General features: G+C 52.3%; 1 protein-coding gene across 2 annotated transcripts; it reads right to left on the bottom strand.

Moving 5' to 3' along the window:
• Positions 1 to 72: 72 nt before the first annotated feature.
• On the bottom strand, positions 73 to 17,729 carry PKIG (cAMP-dependent protein kinase inhibitor gamma). 2 transcript variants are annotated; one of them, XM_037402366.1, is made up of 4 exons: positions 17,632 to 17,729; positions 11,905 to 11,972; positions 2,165 to 2,340; positions 73 to 1,021 (listed from the first exon to the last, which is right to left on the bottom strand). In XM_037402366.1, the coding sequence occupies exons 3-4, from the start codon at positions 2,313 to 2,315 to the stop codon at positions 942 to 944; spliced, it is 231 nt and encodes a 76-aa protein (XP_037258263.1). In that variant the 5' UTR covers positions 2,316 to 2,340; positions 11,905 to 11,972; positions 17,632 to 17,729; the 3' UTR covers positions 73 to 941. The 2 variants fall into 2 exon arrangements, with proteins under 2 accessions (XP_037258263.1, XP_037258262.1); XM_037402365.1 differs by lacking the exon at positions 17,632 to 17,729 and adding an exon at positions 17,336 to 17,557.
• Positions 17,730 to 19,247: the final 1,518 nt, after the last annotated feature.

The following is a 19,247-nucleotide window of genomic DNA, read 5'->3' as shown; positions in this document are numbered from 1 at the left end:
CCGGTGGAACAACCCCCAGCTCAACCAGCTATGAGGCAAGACAGAGGAAAGAGAAACATCCAGGCAAAAAAAAACCCCCTCCTTCAGTACTTGAAGGCTGCGTTATTTATTCCAACAGCTTATATAGTTTTATCAAACCATCTTTAACACAAAACATGTCTCCTAAAAGAGAGAAGGGTGTGAGATCCTACCAGAGATCATTTCAGCTAACAGCTTGCAAAGTTAAGCCTGAATTTTAACAGTCAAACCAACAAAATGTTTCTCCCCTCCCCTTAACAATACCTTAAAATGCTAAAACCCGAAGAAAAACATGCCTGTGGCTGGTGCTGCTGGTCTGTAGGTGGAGTTCATCCACACAGAGCTGTGCTTTGGTCCTTTCCTGATGCTCAGTGGCAGCAGCACAGGTGAGTGGTGCTTGACGTGAAGGCAGCGGGACTGGCCGGGTCCCTTCCCTGCTGCCCACCCTGATGAGGGACCACATGGACAGTCCAGAGGCCAGGTTAGGTCTAAGATGCAGATGAGGGTGAGGCTTAGAAAAACCAATAATCTAAATTCCTAATCTATGGAAACAGAATAAATAATAGTCTAAATTTGCAAAGGAGGAAGGTACCTTGGACAGGAAAGTCTGACATGTCTATTATTACTGAAACTGTTTTTTCCCCTAGGGGAAAATTGCAGCTAAGGCATCTTGAGAATGGCTCATATCACTACAACCACGGCAGTGTTGCTCTAAATCACTAGGGATGGGAGCAGAAGTCTTTTGGAGGCGTCAGTCCTTGCACAGCATCTTGTGGTGCTCTAAACAAAAATGGTTGCAGCAGAGGCATTTGACAGACAACTTGCTGTTCCAGGTTGGATTTTGTCCGCAGATTCAACAGCAAATTCTGGTTTAATGTTCACAGCAAGGCCCTCCTCCTGCCCATTCCACCCCCTGTACACTGTCATGGGGAGGGGCTGTTTTCTTGCCCCTTTGGTCTTGCTCCAGGGTCGTTCTCAGAAGAAGTGGCATCTCTTTGGCTTTCTGCAGAAGGGAGGATTGGGAAGAAAGCACGGTTACACCCTGCTGAGGACACAAGCGATCAGTAGTTGCCACAACTGATTTTATTCAGATTGTCACCTGCAGACCTAGCGCTACCCTCCTGTGGCCAGATATTTGGCTTAAGACTATTGGGTTCTCCCTTCTCGTTCCTGGAATACAAATGCTTCTCACGCTGCCGGTGATGCTGGAGGGAGCCTGGGGGCAGGGATGTGCTCTCCTGGATTAACCTGCCACAGCAACTCACAAGTGCTCCAGGAATTCCTGCCAGACATCCTGGCAGCTAGCTGAGATGCTGGCTGTTAGAAAAGCTCTAGTTTGTCCTTGTTACGGATGGGTGGGTGGAGAGGTGCTAGTATGGACATGTTGAAAGAGGTACAGTTAGGGTAATGTGTTCTAAAGTGGTTTTATAGTTACAGATTGTAGGCTGGAGGACTAAAAGAGCAAGGGCAAAAACTGAGTTTACCCTCTGCGGTGGTGCTGGATGTTTTGTTGCTCGTTAGTGAAATCAGAGTGGCTGGTTTGCTTGTGCTCTGAACAGAGGATTCATGCTCCTTGTAGCCAGCTGGCCAGTATATACTGAGCAGGGTGATCCTGCTGCCGTGTTTGGGCTACAGGGGAAGATTTGTAGGTGGCTGGTGGTGTTTAAAATTATTTCTGTGACCTTTAAGATACCGTGGAACTATTTGAAGGCTGATTTTAAAAAAAAACAACCCAAAGCAACCAGCAAAGAAAAAGCAAACCACAACCTGCCCCACACTTGATTTCTATAAAGCCTAAGGTATACCTGATGTGTAATTTGCTGTGGGATGGCTCTTGGTCAGCCCATGGCTTGTTCAAGCACCAGTGGCTCTACAAACCAGCCGAGCGAAGGGTCTTGGCTGGAGTGTGCAGTGCTCATGTGCCAGGAACCCAGGGACCACCCTGTTCACTGCAACAGCCCCTCAGCCTGCGGAGTCTCCCACTAGCTGAGTACCCACCGAGCATGAAGACACTGGCTGTAGCAAGGCCTGAGCATCTGTGTGATGCTCCCAGAGGCAGCACTGGTCAGCCGTACTGCCGTTTGGTGCCTTGCTCTTCCAGCCTGAGCGCCAGGAGCTGAGTTTACCGGTGTCTGCAGCAGCTCACCTGCTCCTTCAACGGCGAGGTCACCTAGGTCCTTGGTCAGCTTGCGCATGCTGATGGTGGTTGCATCTCGTTGGATGTCATGGACAGCGTTCCTCCGACCGGCCCGATCGCAGGAAATAAAGTCGGTGTATGTGCTGGACTCTACCTCCATTGCATCTCTATACACCTGCAAAATGCTGCAGAGAAAACACAGCTGTGAGGTCAAGGATGCTCAGCAAGCCTGGAGTCATGGCTTTGCCCAGGTTAGGTTACTCTGTGGAGTTAAATTACAGCATGAAAAAATAGTCCCTGTAATTCTGCTCCAGCTCCTCTAACAGTAGCTACTAAAATCTCAGATATCAACCCTGTCATGTGGGATGGTGCGGAGGGTGACCCATCATGCTGGGTGAGGGCAGGTGGGCAGGGAGGGTCCATCCCAGCTGCCTTGCTGGTCCTCGTTCTGCCTTCCCATTGCAAAGCAAGGCAGACAAGGCGTTTGCCTCCCCTTTTGAGCTTCTGTCCTTCTTTAGGAGCTGCAAGGTCACTTGCAGCAGCTTTTTTCCTACAGAAAAAGCCCTCCTTCTGCCTCAAAATGCCATGGGAGCTTTGAACGGAGGCCAAATCTGGCTCACTGTGGGGGGGATGGGGTGCTGATCCAACCTGAATTCGTAATGGGGAACGGTCAGGGCCTGGATGGGTACCCGCTGGAAAGCTGGGGGAGCAGGGCAGCATGTTGTGGGGATGGGGCTTTGGGTGAGTACTGATCTCCGCTGGCTGCCAGATGCCACTGAAAAAGTGTCGCACTGGACTGCTTTGGGATAAGCACTTTAAGATGTGAAAATCAGCCCTTCTGTGAGATGTTTGGATCCCTTCGCTCCAGGCTGGTGTCTGTGCCAAGCACAGAGCATGAAGAAAGGCTTGGAGCAGCCACTCGTCACACGCCAGCCCCGCTGTGAGCCAGCCTTTAGTTCAGCCTGTCAAGTCCTTAAGTTGTTGGTTTTTCATTCTAGCTGATGGTGTAACTCGGGTCCAGGGAGCTCACCGGCCTGGGGAGCGCAGCGCAGGCGTCCTGGCTCCGGGCAGAGCTCGCAAGCGCACGCTGCCTCTGCCCTGGCAACCTGGGGCTCTGCTCCTGCTCTTCTTTATTCAGTTTGGCACTTAGTTTCTTTTTCTACATGGAAGTTAGAGATTGATTGTTGTCTTATCTGTGATTCTACTCACTGTGAAAAATGCCCTTAGCCCTGCTGATGCTGCCAATACTTGAGGAGGTCCCAATCAGAAACACTTGTGTGTAATGAAAAAAAATTCAGCGTCTTGTCATTCACTTGCTTTTGTGTCTTGGGGTTAACAACCCGCTGAGAAATTTGCCTAGCCTCCTGTACAAACCCTGCTTTAAGACTGATCTTCCTACTAGGGAAATCTGCTGGCAAACCACCAGCCTGGGCTGGAATCGCACTCCTTGCTCTGTAATCCCCAATGTTCAGGCATTAGAAAGGAGATACTGGCGAAGAAGCAATAGCCAGGACAAAAGAGGTTAAATTCTCCCCGTTCCTGAGACTGAGCAGGGTGCAGTAACCTCAAACCTGCACAAACCCAGTACATTTTGGTAGCTCCAGGGACTCCTTCCTTGGTGCTGATGCCCGCTCAGGCAGTGCTGGCACCAGTTTGCTGGTGGGTCGTGGGGCTTGGCCCACCCAGACCCCCCAGGACAAGAGATTTGCTTCTCTGAATCCAGCACATCCTTGCAAACACGCGCCTCCCCTCAGGGCTTGGTGTCCATCTAGCCCCTGTTAAATGACCCCCAGCAAAAGCTGCATCCTCTGTCCCAGGGAGAGATGCCAACTGTTATTTCTCCTTGACTTCCCTCCTCCCTTTCCAGGCATGCCCTTCCTGCGACGAGGCACCCGCTCTGGATGCAGCAGGCTGGTTGATCTCAGCGAGCAAAGCGCCTTTTGCCCAGGGCAGGACAAGCATCCATCATTCCCAGACAAGTCCTCCTCACAGCCCATGGCATGCCACAGGCTGCTGACTGTCTGTAGCTGCCGGAGCGATGGCATACGGACTTGGGAGGCTTCCCTAAGTGATCCTGGGTCCACCTTCACATCAGTGAGGCCAATCCAGGGGTGGTATGCTCAGGAGTCCTCCTGCACTTGCACCGGAGATGGACCACCTGGTTCGTAGGATAGACTCTACAGACAGGGGAGCAGGAGCCGGCCAGCTCCGGGATGCAGCATCTTCCCGGTGTCCCTTGATGTAGCTGCCAACGGGGGGTGTGCTCACCTGCGGCAGTGCCAAAGGGCGGAATGCCCCATCACATGGGAAAAGGATGGGATCTTGATTAAAAACAGGGGAAGGAACCAAGTGTGCAGAAGCTGGTCCTGCTCAGGGCAGGCTTGGTCCCAGCTCAGCGGACGGCAGATGGCGTGTGTGGTTTAGTTATTTTCCGTGGCTGGGCAGGCTCCTGCCTTCCCCTCTCTGCGCAGAGAGCTGGAGAGGGCGGATTTATGAGCAAAGCTTTCAAATTTGTGCAGTTCCTTCAGGATTTTCAAGGTAGGAGGCTCTCAAAAGCCTTGCAGGCAGACCCCTCCCCGCTGGCAGGGACACACCAGCCTCTACCTCCAGGCAGCTGTCAGACCGAGGAGGTGATGGGAGCAGCCACCTCAATTTTTTGATAGAAAAACCTGATTTTTCAAAGAGCATTTTCACATTTCCAGGCAGATGTGTAACAGTTCAGTGGGTTTTTAGTCAGTGGAAGAATCTTTTAACATCTGCCAGGGGCAAGAAAGGAATCACTTTCCCTCTTGCCCACGTAGTTCAACCTGAAACTGTGTCACTGTGGGCAGTCATTTAGCAGTGGCAGGGGGTGCAAAGAGCGCTGCAGCACCCGCCGGCCCCCCACCTTCAGTTTTTCATACTCCCGTGGGCCAGCAGGAGGGAATGATTTTGCTCTTGCAAAGCACATTGCCAGAGCTTTTGCCAGGCGTTGTGGGAATAAGCCCACAGCACACAAATACACCGTGCAAGGGGTTCCAGGGTGCTTCGAAGACATGATTCAGCTTGTCCCCAGAGGGCCATTCTGTGCCTCCCTTTCCTCCTTGCTGTTGATGGGAGTAGGAATGGTCCCTGCACCCTCGGCGCAGCATACCAACCTGTGGAGGCAGGGCAGGGGACATGTGGCACGGTGACAAAGGACCTGCTGCCAGTGGCTCATCCCTCAAAAACTTTTCTGTGCTGCTTGGAGGGAGGTTGTATCCCCTCCAGATGGCCACAAGTGAAGAAGCCCCTTGGCAAGCTGCCACAGGCACCCGACGTGTCCCCAGAGCTGCCTCTGCTCCCATGCCCCCTGAAATAATCTGGCTCTGCCAAACCTGCCCTTTGGTCTCAACTTATTTTTCTGTGTTGTCTTGTGAGGACTAAAAAATCTGGAGCTGTAATAGTCTTGGCTTTGCTGGCATGAGCTCAGCTTCTGGAGCGGTTTTGCTCTTGGATTGCAGCTGGGCTCACCGGCATTTTCCAGGGAAGTCACCCAGCAGCTGATGGATCAGCTGGCTTTGCTGTAGGTGGTTGCAGCTAAACAAGCCATACTTATACTGGGGCTGAATTGTACCCATTTAGAAGGTGGATGCTAAGAAATTCAAAGGTTAAATGTTTTTTCTGCCTTTCCGTAGAAGAAACCAGGGCATTTCTTTTGGGTCAGCTCAGTGTCGCTCTTGGTCCCACTGGCAAGCCAGCGTTTCAGTCCCATTTCCCCGTTTGCCTGCTTCTCCACAGCACAGATCCCAGGGACTACAAGCAAACAGCTACTGCAAATAATATAAGAATGGCAGACAAATGACCTGGAAACGCCAGGGGCAGGTTAAACTCAACACAGGGCCATGTGCCTGCAGGGCAAACACAAGCCCTGTGACCTGAGCCAGTGGCCAGGCTCTAACTCCCAGGGATCAGATGGATGTTACAGTCACACCCAGCCCTGGATTCCAGTTTCAAGGAAACCCTTCACACGATATCGCATCTGTCCCTTGTCTAGGTTAATCTGTAGGCTTTTTATGGCTAGGAAGGGATATTTTTGGACTCCACAGTGATGCTGGCCATCAGCAGGCTGGGCTGAATTCAGCCAGCTTCCCCTCCGCTGCCTGCTCTGCTCTCTTGCTGCTCTGCCTCTTACCTCTTGCCATCCTCAGGATTTTCCGCTCCACCTAACCCACCTTTGCAGTGAGCACAAAGGGCCCTTAGGTCAGAGAAAGTCCTGTTTGTCTCTGCATGGCAGCCGTGACATTTTTGGGCGTAAGGTGGCTTAGTCACCTGCTTAGACATCCCTTTAGGGCAGCCAGCACAGCACCCCTGGGCTGCTGTAAGGAAGGAGGTTCAAAGGCTGAACACAGCAATGGATTTCCCTGCTTAACTAAGCCTGGAATCGTTGCCTGCTCCCACCCTGCTTTCCTTCAGAGATGTCCCTCTTCCTCAGGAGCAAGCGGAGGCATTGCCCTGCCCACGGTGCTCTCCCCTGGGACACCTGCGCCTCGTCCCCCCCTGCGGCCGCAGCGGGCAGCCCCCGAGGGCAGGGACCGCGATGCCGAGCTCCCGGAGCAGGAGCCCCAGCAGACTGATGTCCTGGGGTGCTGCTGCCCATCTGGGGCCCTGGGCCAGCCCATTGCCAGTGGCAAGAACCAACAGCTGCGGGTTCTGGTTGGAGATGGCTCCCTCATCCCACAGCCCGGCGGGGGACGTGCTTTCCCACCTGCTTGGTGTCACACCAGCAGGTCTAATGCTCTCCTTTGGCCGCCAAACTTCTAGAGTCATAAAGCCACAAAGCCGAGCTAAACCTTGCTGTGTTTCTGGGGTGAAATTTCAAAGTTCTGCCAGGGAACAGGGATGCAACCCCTTCTTCTACTCATGCATCGCATCCCACTTCTCTCCCCTTCATTGGCAACCTGCAGGGGCCATGGCATGAAGTCACAGGGTCGCCTTCAGACGCTCCGCATTGTGCAGTGCCCCTTGCCCTTTCATTCCAGGGTACAGTGACTATTATTAGACCTCTCCTGCTGGGGCCGGATCCATAACAACAGCAAAACATACTCAACAGCCCTGCTGGGCTTTTAAAATATTTACAGTGTAAGATGGTTTACTGCAGAGGGGGGCCTGGTAGAGCACAGAGATGGGAGCACCGGGATTTCTGTGCTCCCTGTGGGGCTGCTGTGAGGTTTCCTGCTGGGAGAGTCGCATCCAGCAAGGAGGAAAAAAAATCCTGTAGGCTGAAGCCATCACTTGAGGTCAGGGGGTTTCCACCAACTGTCTGACAGCTTCCAGCTGGAATTTCCGCAAATTTTCCACTGGGTCTTGTCTGGGAAGATGGGTGAGGGGCTGCACATCAAAGAAGGAGGGCTCTGCGATGGTGTTATTGGGGTTAGAGAGTATTTTTAGACCTGTGCTCATGCCTAAAAGGCCTCGCTGTGGCTCATGACCCCCATGCACTAGAATTTAGACCTGTGGCCAGAAGCCAAGCTGAAGATGCAAATGCCCGGTTGGGAGCCTGGTCTGGTAGTGGCTACGTATGCAACAAGCATTGGTAGGGCTGTTGACAGGGTCTGAATCAGCGCAGAGCTCTCCTGCTTTCCTGCTGGGTCTGTGGACCCGTCAAAATGTGATGGTGACGGGTCTCGTTGGCCAGAATTGATATTCTCCAACCTGCTGAGCCCCAGGTTTCCCAGTGGATTGAGGAAACAGGCAGGATCATGGCAGCAGCCTGGTCTCCTATGAGGGCACATGTGTCCCGTGCTGAGCAAATTCTTTCCAGGCAAGAATAGTGTGAAAATGCCTCACCACACTTCAGTGGTGAAGAGATGTCAAGGCTAGGCATGGCACACTGGTATTTTTGGAAAGCTTTTGCTGTGGGATTCCTCATAACTCTGCACCCTCTGGCTCTTACACTAAATACAATCAATTCAGTCAGCACAGACATCACAGCTTCTCCGGCCACTGCAGTGGTTTTGCAGGAGCAGAGCTTCTAGGGTTCTCTAGGACTTAGTGGAAATTTATAATTAATTTAGGAAAAGAGTAGATACAGCAGGGGGACTGGGGCTCAGTGTCCACAAGCAGATCCCTCCTTTTGCTTTGGCCTGGTTTTACAGTATAAAGGCCACTTAATGCCTGTAGAACTGGTAACTAATTGCTTAGCCCCAGGTCTAAGATTAGGCTTGGAGACTCCTCTGCAACTTCACAAACTTTGCATTTAGCTCTACCAAGCCCCTTAAACTCCATCCCCTCCCTCCTGGCCTTCAGCACACCCTCAGGGACCCCTGCTGCAGTGTCTCTGCTGTCCCAGGCAGTTCCTGCTGCCCCACATCCTCCCAGCCACTGCCTGGCTCCCAGCTGATACAGGAGAAGCTCCAGACAGATTTCAAAATCACGTCCAACCCTTGGCATAGGGGTAGGGTGAGTCTTTATGTGCGCTGCTGCAGTCCCCATGGGAGAGGGGAAGGCTTGGGGCGGGGAGTGTGGGAGCCAGGAGGGGATTGCTCAGCCCCACCGGCATCTCGTTAAGGTCAGGATGTGTGGGTGAAGGCGGGAGGGACCCAGTCTGTCCGTCTGTCCATCCGCCAGGAGGGCAGCCCGGTGCCCAGCTCTGGCCACGCAGCACTGCCAGCCAGCATCCCCATGGCTGGAGCAGGCAGCACCCCTCTGCCAGCCCCACGGGAACGGGTGCTGAGCATCTGCTCCAAAAATCCTGTGCCACGCAGGAATCACAGTTTGCCTTGGCAACCAGAGTTGATGGAGCTCTCTGCTCCTCCCTCCTCTCAGCACCAAGCCTTGGCTACAGCTTCAGCCTCTTCTGCAGCTTCTCACTAAGTTGATTAATGGAAATAATTGGTCTCTTTGTGCATCTGGAGACAGTTGCCGTGACAGCAGTTGTATTTTTGTTTTGTTCCCGGGTTGAACTTGTTTTTCACATCCCACAGCTTCAAAGTGCTAATAAATCAGGGCACTCGGGTGTCATCCCCCCCACCTCTGAAAGGTGCACATCCCTCCGAGGGATGGGGTGGCAGAGCGGGATGAGGCACACTCAGCCCTAGCAGCCCTTAGGATGTGGCAGGCTGGCACCTTTCTCCCCCCCGACATTTTTCACCCCCTCAAGCCAGGTGGCTTGAGGCACACTGGGTGGACATGATATTCTGACTTCTGCACAGAAAGCAGCGAGACAGATTCCCTGTGTTCACCCAGCATGGCCATGAGCACCCATCACCTTGTGAGCTAGCACCCAAGTGTCTCTCTGTCCCCTGCAGAGACCCTTTCAAAGCTGTAAAAAGTATGAGGCCATGAGTCCCTTCTCCATTATTTTTATTTTCTCCTAATTTCTTCTTTCCCTTCCTTTACTTGTCAACATATTTTTACATGAACAAAACCAGTGACTGCGTGGAAGATCTGCTAATGCAAATTTGCAAAGCAGATGAACCACAGACAAGTCACATTAAACCCTTCAGCTGCAAAAGCCCCACAGCTGCTGTCACAGGCATGTTCCAGGAAGACTCGTGTATTTTCCCTGCTTGTGATGTGCATCAAACTTGGCCACGGGGTGGATTCCTTTGCAATGGAAAGCCCCTCCAGACTTGGGTTCCCAGTCTTCCCCCAAATCATTCAGGAAGAAAAGTCCCTACTGGATTTCACCTCAAAGGCTGGAAACCCCTGCCGTGGTCCCACAGGTCTTCTGATCACACCAAGGTGCTGACCTCTGAGTGAACATCACCTACTCAAACCCCGCTTGAATTCCTGGCCCAGGGTCCCTCACTGCCAGCACCACCTCCCCAACACCTTGCAGGCTTCCCTGAGCAAGGAGAAGTCAAGTAAGTGCTGAGGAGATGCAGCTGGGGGTATTTTCTAATTTTCTATCCTAGCACAGCTGCCCTTGTCACACATAAAAGGAAGGTGTGAGCCATAGCAGCCCTCGATGGGATGGCTCTGTTTCTGGGTGGAAGAGGACCTTTCTATGGCAACAGAGGTGAGCGAGAACAGATTTTTATGCCTAATGAGAAAGAGTAATTTTGTCTAGCTTTTCTTTGTGATGTGAGGAGTGGGGCTCTCCTGCTGTGTGGGAGCAGTGCTGGTGTGGCTGGGAAGGAGAGCTTGGCTTGGAAGAGGTGCTGTGCAGGCTGTGCCTGTGCAGTTCTGGCTGCTGCTAGGTGAGGGGGCTCTGCTTAGCACGGGGGGTGTGAGGCTCAGAGCCACCTGTCCTGGCTTTTCCTTATTCAGGCTTGCACAACCCCATAGAAAGTCTCATCCAGCATCCACAGAGCCCCTCGGACTTGGTGTGGTCTAAGGGGCTGAGTGAGAAGCTGTGAAGCCTCCTGAGGTGCGAGAGCCCTGGCAGCTCCCAACAGTACTTAAAAAGAACCGGGGCAACTCTTCGGAGCGTCAGTGTGGAAGGAGGCTGATTAGCAAAACCAGGCTTAGCTCTGGCTGCCACGGCAGGGGAGCAAGCTGGCCCCAGACCTCCCACCCCAGGCAGGGGCAGTGCTTGCCTGGGAAAATCTATCTTTGGGAGCTGTGGGAGGGATTGGGTGCCTGGCATGGTGCTGTTGGTGTTTTACATACAATAGAAAAGGGAAGTGTAGGAGTGAAACGCAGGCTGGTGGTGGGAAGTGGCTGAGCTAAGCCCTTCTGGGTGGCTCCACGGCTCCCATTACCCACTGAGATCAGCAGTCCCTTTGGCTGTGTGACTTTGCTGGGACCTCCACATGGGCAGGGAAAGCTCTGCTGGCGTGCACACCCCCTTCTCTGACTGTTTCTGTGATGGGTGAAGTTTTGTACATCTGTGTCAGGTGATAGCAGCTTCTGCAGGCAGGGTAAATCTGTCTGCGTAAGTCACCAGGGATGTGACATCTAGTCACGAGTCGAGGCAGCACTCGAGACGTGCCTGTAACGTTACACTGGGATGCTCAGCAATCATTGCAAGTTACAGTCTCAGAAAAGGTGAAGCTTCTAATGAAATGAATTGCCAGCTATGTTATGGTCCACTTGAAAGGCAGCCCAGGTGTAGGATACAGGTGATGCAGGATATAGGTGAAGGATGCAGGAGATGAACTGCTCTGAGGGACCTGCAGGAGAAATGTCTACGTGTGCCAAAGAGTCCTGAGATCCTGCATAGCCAGACCAGCAAACAATACAACCATGGCAGATCTGTGTACAGGAGAGCTGAGCACAGGAACAAGAGAAAGCAGCAAGATGACATGAGGACTGAGGAGATGCTCTGGGCACAGCAGCCATGGAAGCGAAACCATAAAAAGGACTGTCTGAGCTGGCAGATCTGCCGTTTACACAAGTGCTGCAAAAGGTTAAGCTTTGGGGGTTCCCTGGATCTTGCTGGGCTCGCTCTACCCGCAGAGCAAAACTCGCTTACATGGTTGTGTACAGGCAAAGGATATTTCCATGCAAAGTACGCGGGCAGCCTGCAAGCAGGATTTGCAAACGATGTCCGTGTGGCTGGCAGGGGAGAGGCATGGCTTGCACTAGGGGCTGCACTTAGTCAGCCCTGGGACACTGCCTGGGACAAGTACATGGCTATGAAGTATGGAAAATACAGCAGGAAAGTCATTCCAGCAAAATTATTGGTATTTTTTTCCCTTTAGCAGCTTTCTAGCGTCTAGTAATTCACAATATACAGAGGGAGGACAAGTGACTCTATGAAATGGGAAGGAAAACCTCATTCCTGTTTGTGTAATATCTCCCTGTGAATAAAAATTTTATCAGTCCATAGTGTGAATCTTTACCTGAGTTAGTTGACTTTCCTTCTGGACATGACTTCAAACAAGCTTCGTACGCAGCAGGGCAACAGCTTCTGGGGAAGGGAAAGAAAATAAATGTAAGAAAACATAATCTGTGCTTTTGTTGGGAAACATAAAGCTCAGCTGTTTTCCACCAGCTAGGACAGCCGAGGGGATGTGGGGTCTGGCGGGGCTCTGCCCAGCAGGCTCAGCTGGAGCCTGGCTTGGGGACACCAGCCGCAGGGCTGCGGGTGTTCGTATGGCACCTCGGGAGGGTTTGTGCCAACAGAGGTTTGGCCTTTCATGTCTAAGAGCAAGGAAAGGCCAGCCAGGGGCTGGCTTTGCAGAAGTTCTCCTTGGTTTTGCTTCTCCTTTTGTTGACCTGTGAGTGTGCCGGGGAGAGCTGCAGCCACTCATGCTGCCTGACCTGCTCCACGGGGGGACCGGCAGCTGTGGGGGGGTGTGTATAAATGACCATCGGTTTGCAGCTCCACTGCCCTTTAAAGAAGTGACACTTCCGTGTCGGCTTTTCCAAGGCAAAAGGGGAAGCTTGATCTGGTACTTGTAATCACCTTGCTGTATGGGTTTTGCTGCACAAAGAAACCTTGGGTTCCTTTGCTGTTTGTGCATGGCTGTGCCTTCCCCCCTGTCCCCAAGCCCCACTCAGAGACATTTCCTCTGTGGCCTCAACATCTGTGGGTGCGTTGCAATCTCCTGACCTGCAGAGCCCAGCCAAACAAGACACTTGCTTATTTTAGCAGCTGTTTCAGCTTTCAGACTTTTTGGAACATTATGGACTATTTTTTTTCCACTTTGTCCCAGGGACAAATATTAACAGAACAGAAAGCAAGAGAAAAACCATTTAACCATATAAGCCGTAGCTCATCCAGCAATTGATTGGTCTGGCCCATCGGTGTTGAGTACCACTCTGGCTAGAACTATTCCCCATCGTTTTCCAGGCTGGGAGAGATCTACAGCTTTTCTCTCTATTTTTTTGACCCACTTTTAAAACTCCCTAGCTGTTGGAGCCGACAACTTGCTGGCTCTGGTCCTGCTTCAAGGACGGGGCACTTGCTGCTTCTGTGTGTCCGTTTGCCCATCTGTTAAACGGAGCTATTAATACTCGCTCCCCTCGCTAGATGCTTCAAATATTTGTAAAGCACTTTCGGATCTGCAGATGACAGACTTACAGAAGTGGAAAATACTAATTATGATCATGACAGTAGCCAGACAAAGACGTGGAGATTTTACAATACACTTTTTGGTGTTCACCCCATTCACAGGGAAGTGCTTACTGGAAACGCTGGACCGGAAAAGAAACAGTATTCCCACAACTCGGGGAATATGCATCACCCTTTTGGGGCACCAAGTAGGCAAACAAAAGCAGGAAGGAAGAAAGGCAGCTTTGGAAATCTATAAGTCTTTATTTTCTTCTTTTGCCTTCCTGCCCTGCTCTGGCTTGTGTGTTACACAGCCCAAACAGTTAAACCTCCAGCACTTGATGTGTTGCAAAATATCTCGAAATATGTGGCCCTCTGCCAAGAAAGGCTTAAAGAAACTTCTACTTCAGAGCATCATTGCTCCAATTTATCACCGAACAGCCCTCTTCCTGATGGGATGTGGGGTGAAACACATTTTTCTTTCAAAGCAGGCTGATTTTGGTGATGAAAACTCTTAAGCAACTGGTACTGGCTTTCCAACCCTGGAGCCCTGGCTCTGGTTCAATATTTCTTCCCACAGCTCTCACTGGGGAATCTGGAGTCTGCAAACCTGAAGCTGAGCCCCTTGCTCCATCCCTGAAGGCTCATCCTTTTCCAGTTCATCTGGTCCTGCTCCTGGGGTGACGGGCAGAGCTCTGAAGGCCCCTCTGTGCAAAGGCCAGGCAATAACCTACACAGAGTTCAGGGATTTAAGGGTGGTGAGGTCCATGCAGTATGCCTAAGGATGGGGTAAAGTCACTTAAAGAAGAACACTTTACATCTCCTGATCTAGTCCTATAACCCGTCAAGGTACATGGATTATTCTGGGACTCCTGTGGAAATAAATGTTCACGGCATAGCTAAACATCCATACCCCATCAGGAATGAACTACAAGGGCATCAGCATGATGCACGTGTTTGAGGTTCAGATTCCCTCCATGTTTATCAGCTGTTACCCAAAAGGAACAAACACACAAAACAAGCTCGATGCTCTCAGCATTGCTTCAAAATGAATATATGTTCAAAACAAACAAACAAAAAAAACTCTGAAAGCTTTTTGGTGGGATTCAGCATCATTCTACACAGCAGCTGTTATGGTGCTGCTTTTGATCCAGGGAGGAAATCCTTTCTGGTTTCAAGCAAGGTGATGGCAGCAGAGAGAAGGTTGTTCTAGTGTCTTTTGACTCCTGGGTAAACAACAGGCTGCACGCGCTGCTGGTGGGAACAGGAGCCCACTGCCTCCTCTAGTGCCCTGTCCCCGGCAGCAGCTGGCATCCTTGGCCTCGGAGGTGCAAGAAAGCTTGTAACTATAGTGGAATGTTTTTCATAAGTCACTAATTACTCTGATCCAGGAAGTTTTATAATCCTTAAAATACAATGTCCTCTTAATCATACCCAGGATTGTTTTGCTACTGAGATAACTATCTGATCTCCATTAAAATGCCTTCTGAGCTCTTTGTTCCAGCGATACCTTGTGTCGACGAGCACCACAGATTAATTGCACTTTGTGGAAATGGTAATTCCAGTAAAGTTGATGACTCTCTGGTGGGGATATGTTTGGCTTATTACATCACTGCAAATATCAACAAAAGTTGGCATTTTGTTGCTTGCTGGGGAGTTCCTGAGGCAGTGGTTGGCAGCTGGCAGCGTGCCTGCGTGCAGGAGCTGTGCAAAGCGCAGCGAGCCCAGCCTCGCCGGGGCTTTGCTGGGGAGGGAGCGTTGGGGAGCTCACTGTGCAAGCCAGGAACAGGTGGTGTAAAGTACGTATCCCCGTGGGCTCGGAGGGAGTGAGAGCTTTCAAACCGGGGAACAGGTCATTCATAGTCCAGTGGCCGTTCTTCCCGCTCGCGCTACAGGTGCCGGCTGAGCCCTGGAGCGATGTCTCAGCCTCTCCAGCTGCCATTGTGAGGAGCTGGGGACAAAGTCCACCCACAGCTGAACCTGCCCTTCTCACTGTTGAGCAGCTCCCTTATGACTTGGCTTTTTCTAGTCATGGGGCTAGAGACAACTAGAAGCATGGTCATTTTTTGGTTTTGGGTTTTTTTTTTTTTCCCTCCCCTCTAAAATGGGTACTGTGATGGAAACCCTGTTTTCTGGATCAGTCCATAAATACAGCTTTGGTGACACAAGGAAACCTTGAGAGTGTGAACAAGGTGAAAATGGGAGAGACCAGAACTGGATGGCATAGAAAGGCAAACAAAAGGCTGGGTTGCAGCTTCTGCTGTTCCTTATGGACTTGTATATTCATCCCTGACCGTGCCACAGACCTGTATGAACCCAGGAAAATCATCTGCTTTGTGTGTAGCCTACGGAAAACAGGAATAATGCTGGTGCCTAGTCGCCCAGACAGGCTGCAGGGATTAACACACAGCAGTATGCTGCAGGACCTGGCCCTGAAATGTGGGAGATCAGGAAATATTAACTTGGAAAATGTTTTCCATAGTTATATCAGGCGGCAGGGTTATGTACCTTTGGGTATTCCTCTGAGTGGGCTCAAAAGTAGCTTTAGTTTTCTTTGGAATAAGAGGATAAAGGAAAAAAGCAAAAGTCCTCGTTCTAGCTCACCGCATGCCTGTAGAGCTTCTCAGAACTGGCCCCTGAGTACAGAAATGCTGGGTGGCTGGAAGATGCATGGCTATGAAAGTCCTTGGGTTTCCATCTCTTTGTGGCCAAGCTGCCTATGCTGGGAGCCCATATACGGTATTTAATGGTCTCCAGCTTTTTGAGGCATCGGAGCCCATGCTCTTTGGAAAGCGTCCTTGAAAATGATGGCATGGGGGACTTGTACATCCATGTGGAACTCTGTCTGAAGGACTGACTCAATGCCCTGCTCTGTGCTTGAGGTATATTAAGCAGTCCTGGTGCATCCATGTTTGTAAATGGCCATTTAACCTACATCAGCACTATAAATGAATCCAGCCATTGAGGATCTCTTCATGCAACCTTCTTTCCCAAACACCATCCCTCACGAGAGCAGAAAAGAGGCAGTTTCTCAGTTGGGTGGCCACGCATTAGCATGGTGGCCCTTTCCAGCCAAGAGTTTCAGAAGCCAAGGTCTGCCCCACAACTACCGAAGCCAGGCACGCCGACCTCACCACGGGTGAACATCCCAGAGCCTGCAGGGCTGCAACCATCTGAGGGTCTCTGCCACCCGGTCAAGCCATCCCCACTCCACAAGTCTCCCCTCGCGCTTGCACTGCTGCAGCATCCCCGCTGCAGCTGCCTCTTGCTCATTTGACCGCAGCATGTCCCCCTCTTAGTGCGAGTCACCCAGGGCATTGCTTCTGGGTTCACAGCTGTGCTTGGCTCTTGTTCTGCAGAACCATTTACCCGCTCTAAGCAAAGGGAAACATTTCCCAAACACCCCTTTGGGGCCAAGGCATCGCGTGCATGTGAAAGCTCATCACTGTGGCTCGCTACCAGCTCCTTGGGGGACTCCAGAGAGAGGAGGGAAAGACACACAGCTCTGAGGTGGAGGAATTTGCAAAGCCTCCTGAGAATACCACCACACAGCAGTTCTTTTTTTATCCCGAGCCTTTGCCTGTTAAAACATTTGCTTGGAAAGCTGGATGCCAGCGAGCCTCCAAGCCTGCTTCTGCTGTCACACGCTGCAAAGCTCTCACTTATGCCTGCAGTTCGAAGGGAAGCCCTGGGCAGCCCTGCAGCTCCTGACAGCCCTAAGGGTGGTAGATTCATGCCATGGCCCCGCACAGGCAGCACACGGTGCCTGTCCCGCAGACTGGCATCCTTTCTCGTGCAAGCACAGAGCCACCCCGATGCTGTAAGGGATTCCCTCCGGCGTGTTGCTCGGAATAAAAGGGCGCGTGTCAGAAATGAGGCCAGAAATCCCTGCGGGGGTCACTGATCCACAGTCCTGGGTGACTTCTAACCGCCACATCTGCTCTCCGTGCTACCCCTTTGCAGCAAGCACTGAACTGCACGATTTTCCAAGTGAAGCAGCAGCCACCTCCCTGCCATCAGCCTACAAACGGTTTCTCCCAACAACAAAAAAATCTGGGAGGCAGCTTAGTGTTTCATCTCAGTTTGTGGGCAGCAAAACTCTGGCTGTTCACAGTCGGTTAGGTAAAAGTTAACCGTATCTCTAAACAAACCACCTCTTTGTAGCACAGCCGGGGGCAGCGGGTGAGCAGCCGCTCTCTGTGCTGCCAGTCTGGTCTCCTGCCCGCCATCCATCCCAGCCCCACGCCTGCCCCACATGCCTGCACAGCCCTACTTACGGCCACCCAGGGTCCCGCTGCTCCTGGAATGCCCAGCTCCACGGTCCTGCTGCCGAGGAAGCGATCGAGGCTGGATTACACCCTGCTGGCGTTTCTGCCCAGTGTGGCGAGCAGCCGAGCTGGCCAGGGGATCGCAGCCAGTTTCAGACTTGCTGTTTCCTTATACTGGGAGCTGCTAAATGAAGTTGCACTTCTGGGGCCGAGGGGCGTGTTCTCCTCCCTCCCAAGTCAGTCCCTGCCTGCTGTAATCCAATGCTCATCCCGATGATGTCAAGCAGCTACTGCTCAACTCCTACCTTACAGTCGGCAGGAGGGATCCGTTTCCTTTTCACAGCGATCTTTGTTTAGCTTCGCCTTGTAACCCCATCTCCTGGCAGCTGCATGTGCCCGAGCATCCTCCCTTCGATGCCGGGTGCTGCGGCAGCTGCTGCAAGGTGCTTCCTCCTGCCTCCTCCGGTGCATCGCTTGGGTGCACGTCCCAGCTGCATCCCGCCGTTCACCCTCTCCATCGGGGCTTGGCCAAAGGTGCCACTGCACCCTGAGCTCTTTTACCAGGTGTAGTGCTGACAAAATGCCTCCCAAGAAAAAAACAGCTTTGTGTCTTTTTAGAGTGCCTTTTACTCCACTGACTCCCACAGGGTAAAATCCAAGCACGCTGCAGCTCCATCTGCCCCTGCATGCCAGCCTTATGTGGGGGTGAAATGCAGAGGTGGGCACAGCACCTGGATTGAAGGTGGGGAGGGTGCTTAGGGCAAGGCAATATCGAGCACGTACCTTTGTACCCACCCTGCTGTGAAGCACAGCCTGGCAGCTCTCGATGAGCTCGGGGCGGCTCCAGAACAAGAGGAAGTTTGAGCTGTTCTTGGCACCACAGGGGTCCAGGAAGGTCCCTCTGGGTGGTATCACCTTCCTGTGCTATGTCTGCCTTGGGGACACTGCTGGGTGGCTGAAGCCAAACGAACAAGGTGATTGCAGTGCCAGGTCTCCAGTCATCCTCCTGGCCCTTGCTCCAGCCCAGCCCTACCAGTGTGTAGCAAGGTGTGTGAGCACACAAGGGTGTGCACAGTGCTGTCTGCTCCTGCCTGAACACCCAGACTGGAGCAGGGCTCGTTAGTGCTAATTGTTTTGCTGAGAGAGTTAAAGATTCACTCCATCCCTGCTGTAAGGTCACTGGAGTTCTCAGCCTCGTAAGGGGAGAAGAAGTGGCACGACTGAACTGGAGAGCACCGAGGGTGTTTGCCAAGGACTGGATCCAGTCCCCGTTTGAGCTAGACGAGCTTTTATTTCAGGGCAAAGTGAGCAGTGAGAGCCAGGACTTGGCTCTGCCAGCCTGCCATCTCGCTGAGCACCACAGACACAGAAGCGCCGTCTCTGCCATCCGGCAGCTCTGCTATGGCAGATGGGCCCCAGAGCCGGTGGGTGCTGGCGAGGAGCACCAGCCTCTCCTCTCGCCCCGGCACCGGCTGCGCAGCCGGACCCGCTCCACCTCTGCTGACTCCAGCCAGAATGTGTGTGTGCGCCTGAAAACACGCTGTTTGCCGTGAGATACCCACACCCCTGCCATCGCACGCAGGAAGAGATAAAAACACCAACAAAAGCAGCAGGCAGTGCAGGAAACACCCTGATGACAATACCGAGGCACAGAGGAAGGGGAACGGACCTCAACAGAGCAAAACATCACCATGCTCCGTGCATCCCCACACTGACCTCGTGTAGCTCTGCCTCCCGATTCAATTCGGGTTTATTTCCAAACCAGCCCTGGGAAGCCACTTTGATTTCCTGAGACGTCTCTCTCCCCAGTGCTTCTGAGTCACGCGTTACTACTTATCTAAAAGTAAGGGTAAGGGATTCACCTGCCTGTCTTGGTGAGATGCAACAGAGGGAGGAGAGCTCTGCCACGCTGTGCCGAGGG

The sequence above is a fragment of the Falco rusticolus genome, chromosome 10, assembly GCF_015220075.1.
Source record: "Falco rusticolus isolate bFalRus1 chromosome 10, bFalRus1.pri, whole genome shotgun sequence".
NCBI classification, from domain to species: domain Eukaryota; kingdom Metazoa; phylum Chordata; class Aves; order Falconiformes; family Falconidae; genus Falco; species Falco rusticolus.
This window is presented reverse-complemented; position numbering and strand designations above follow the sequence as displayed.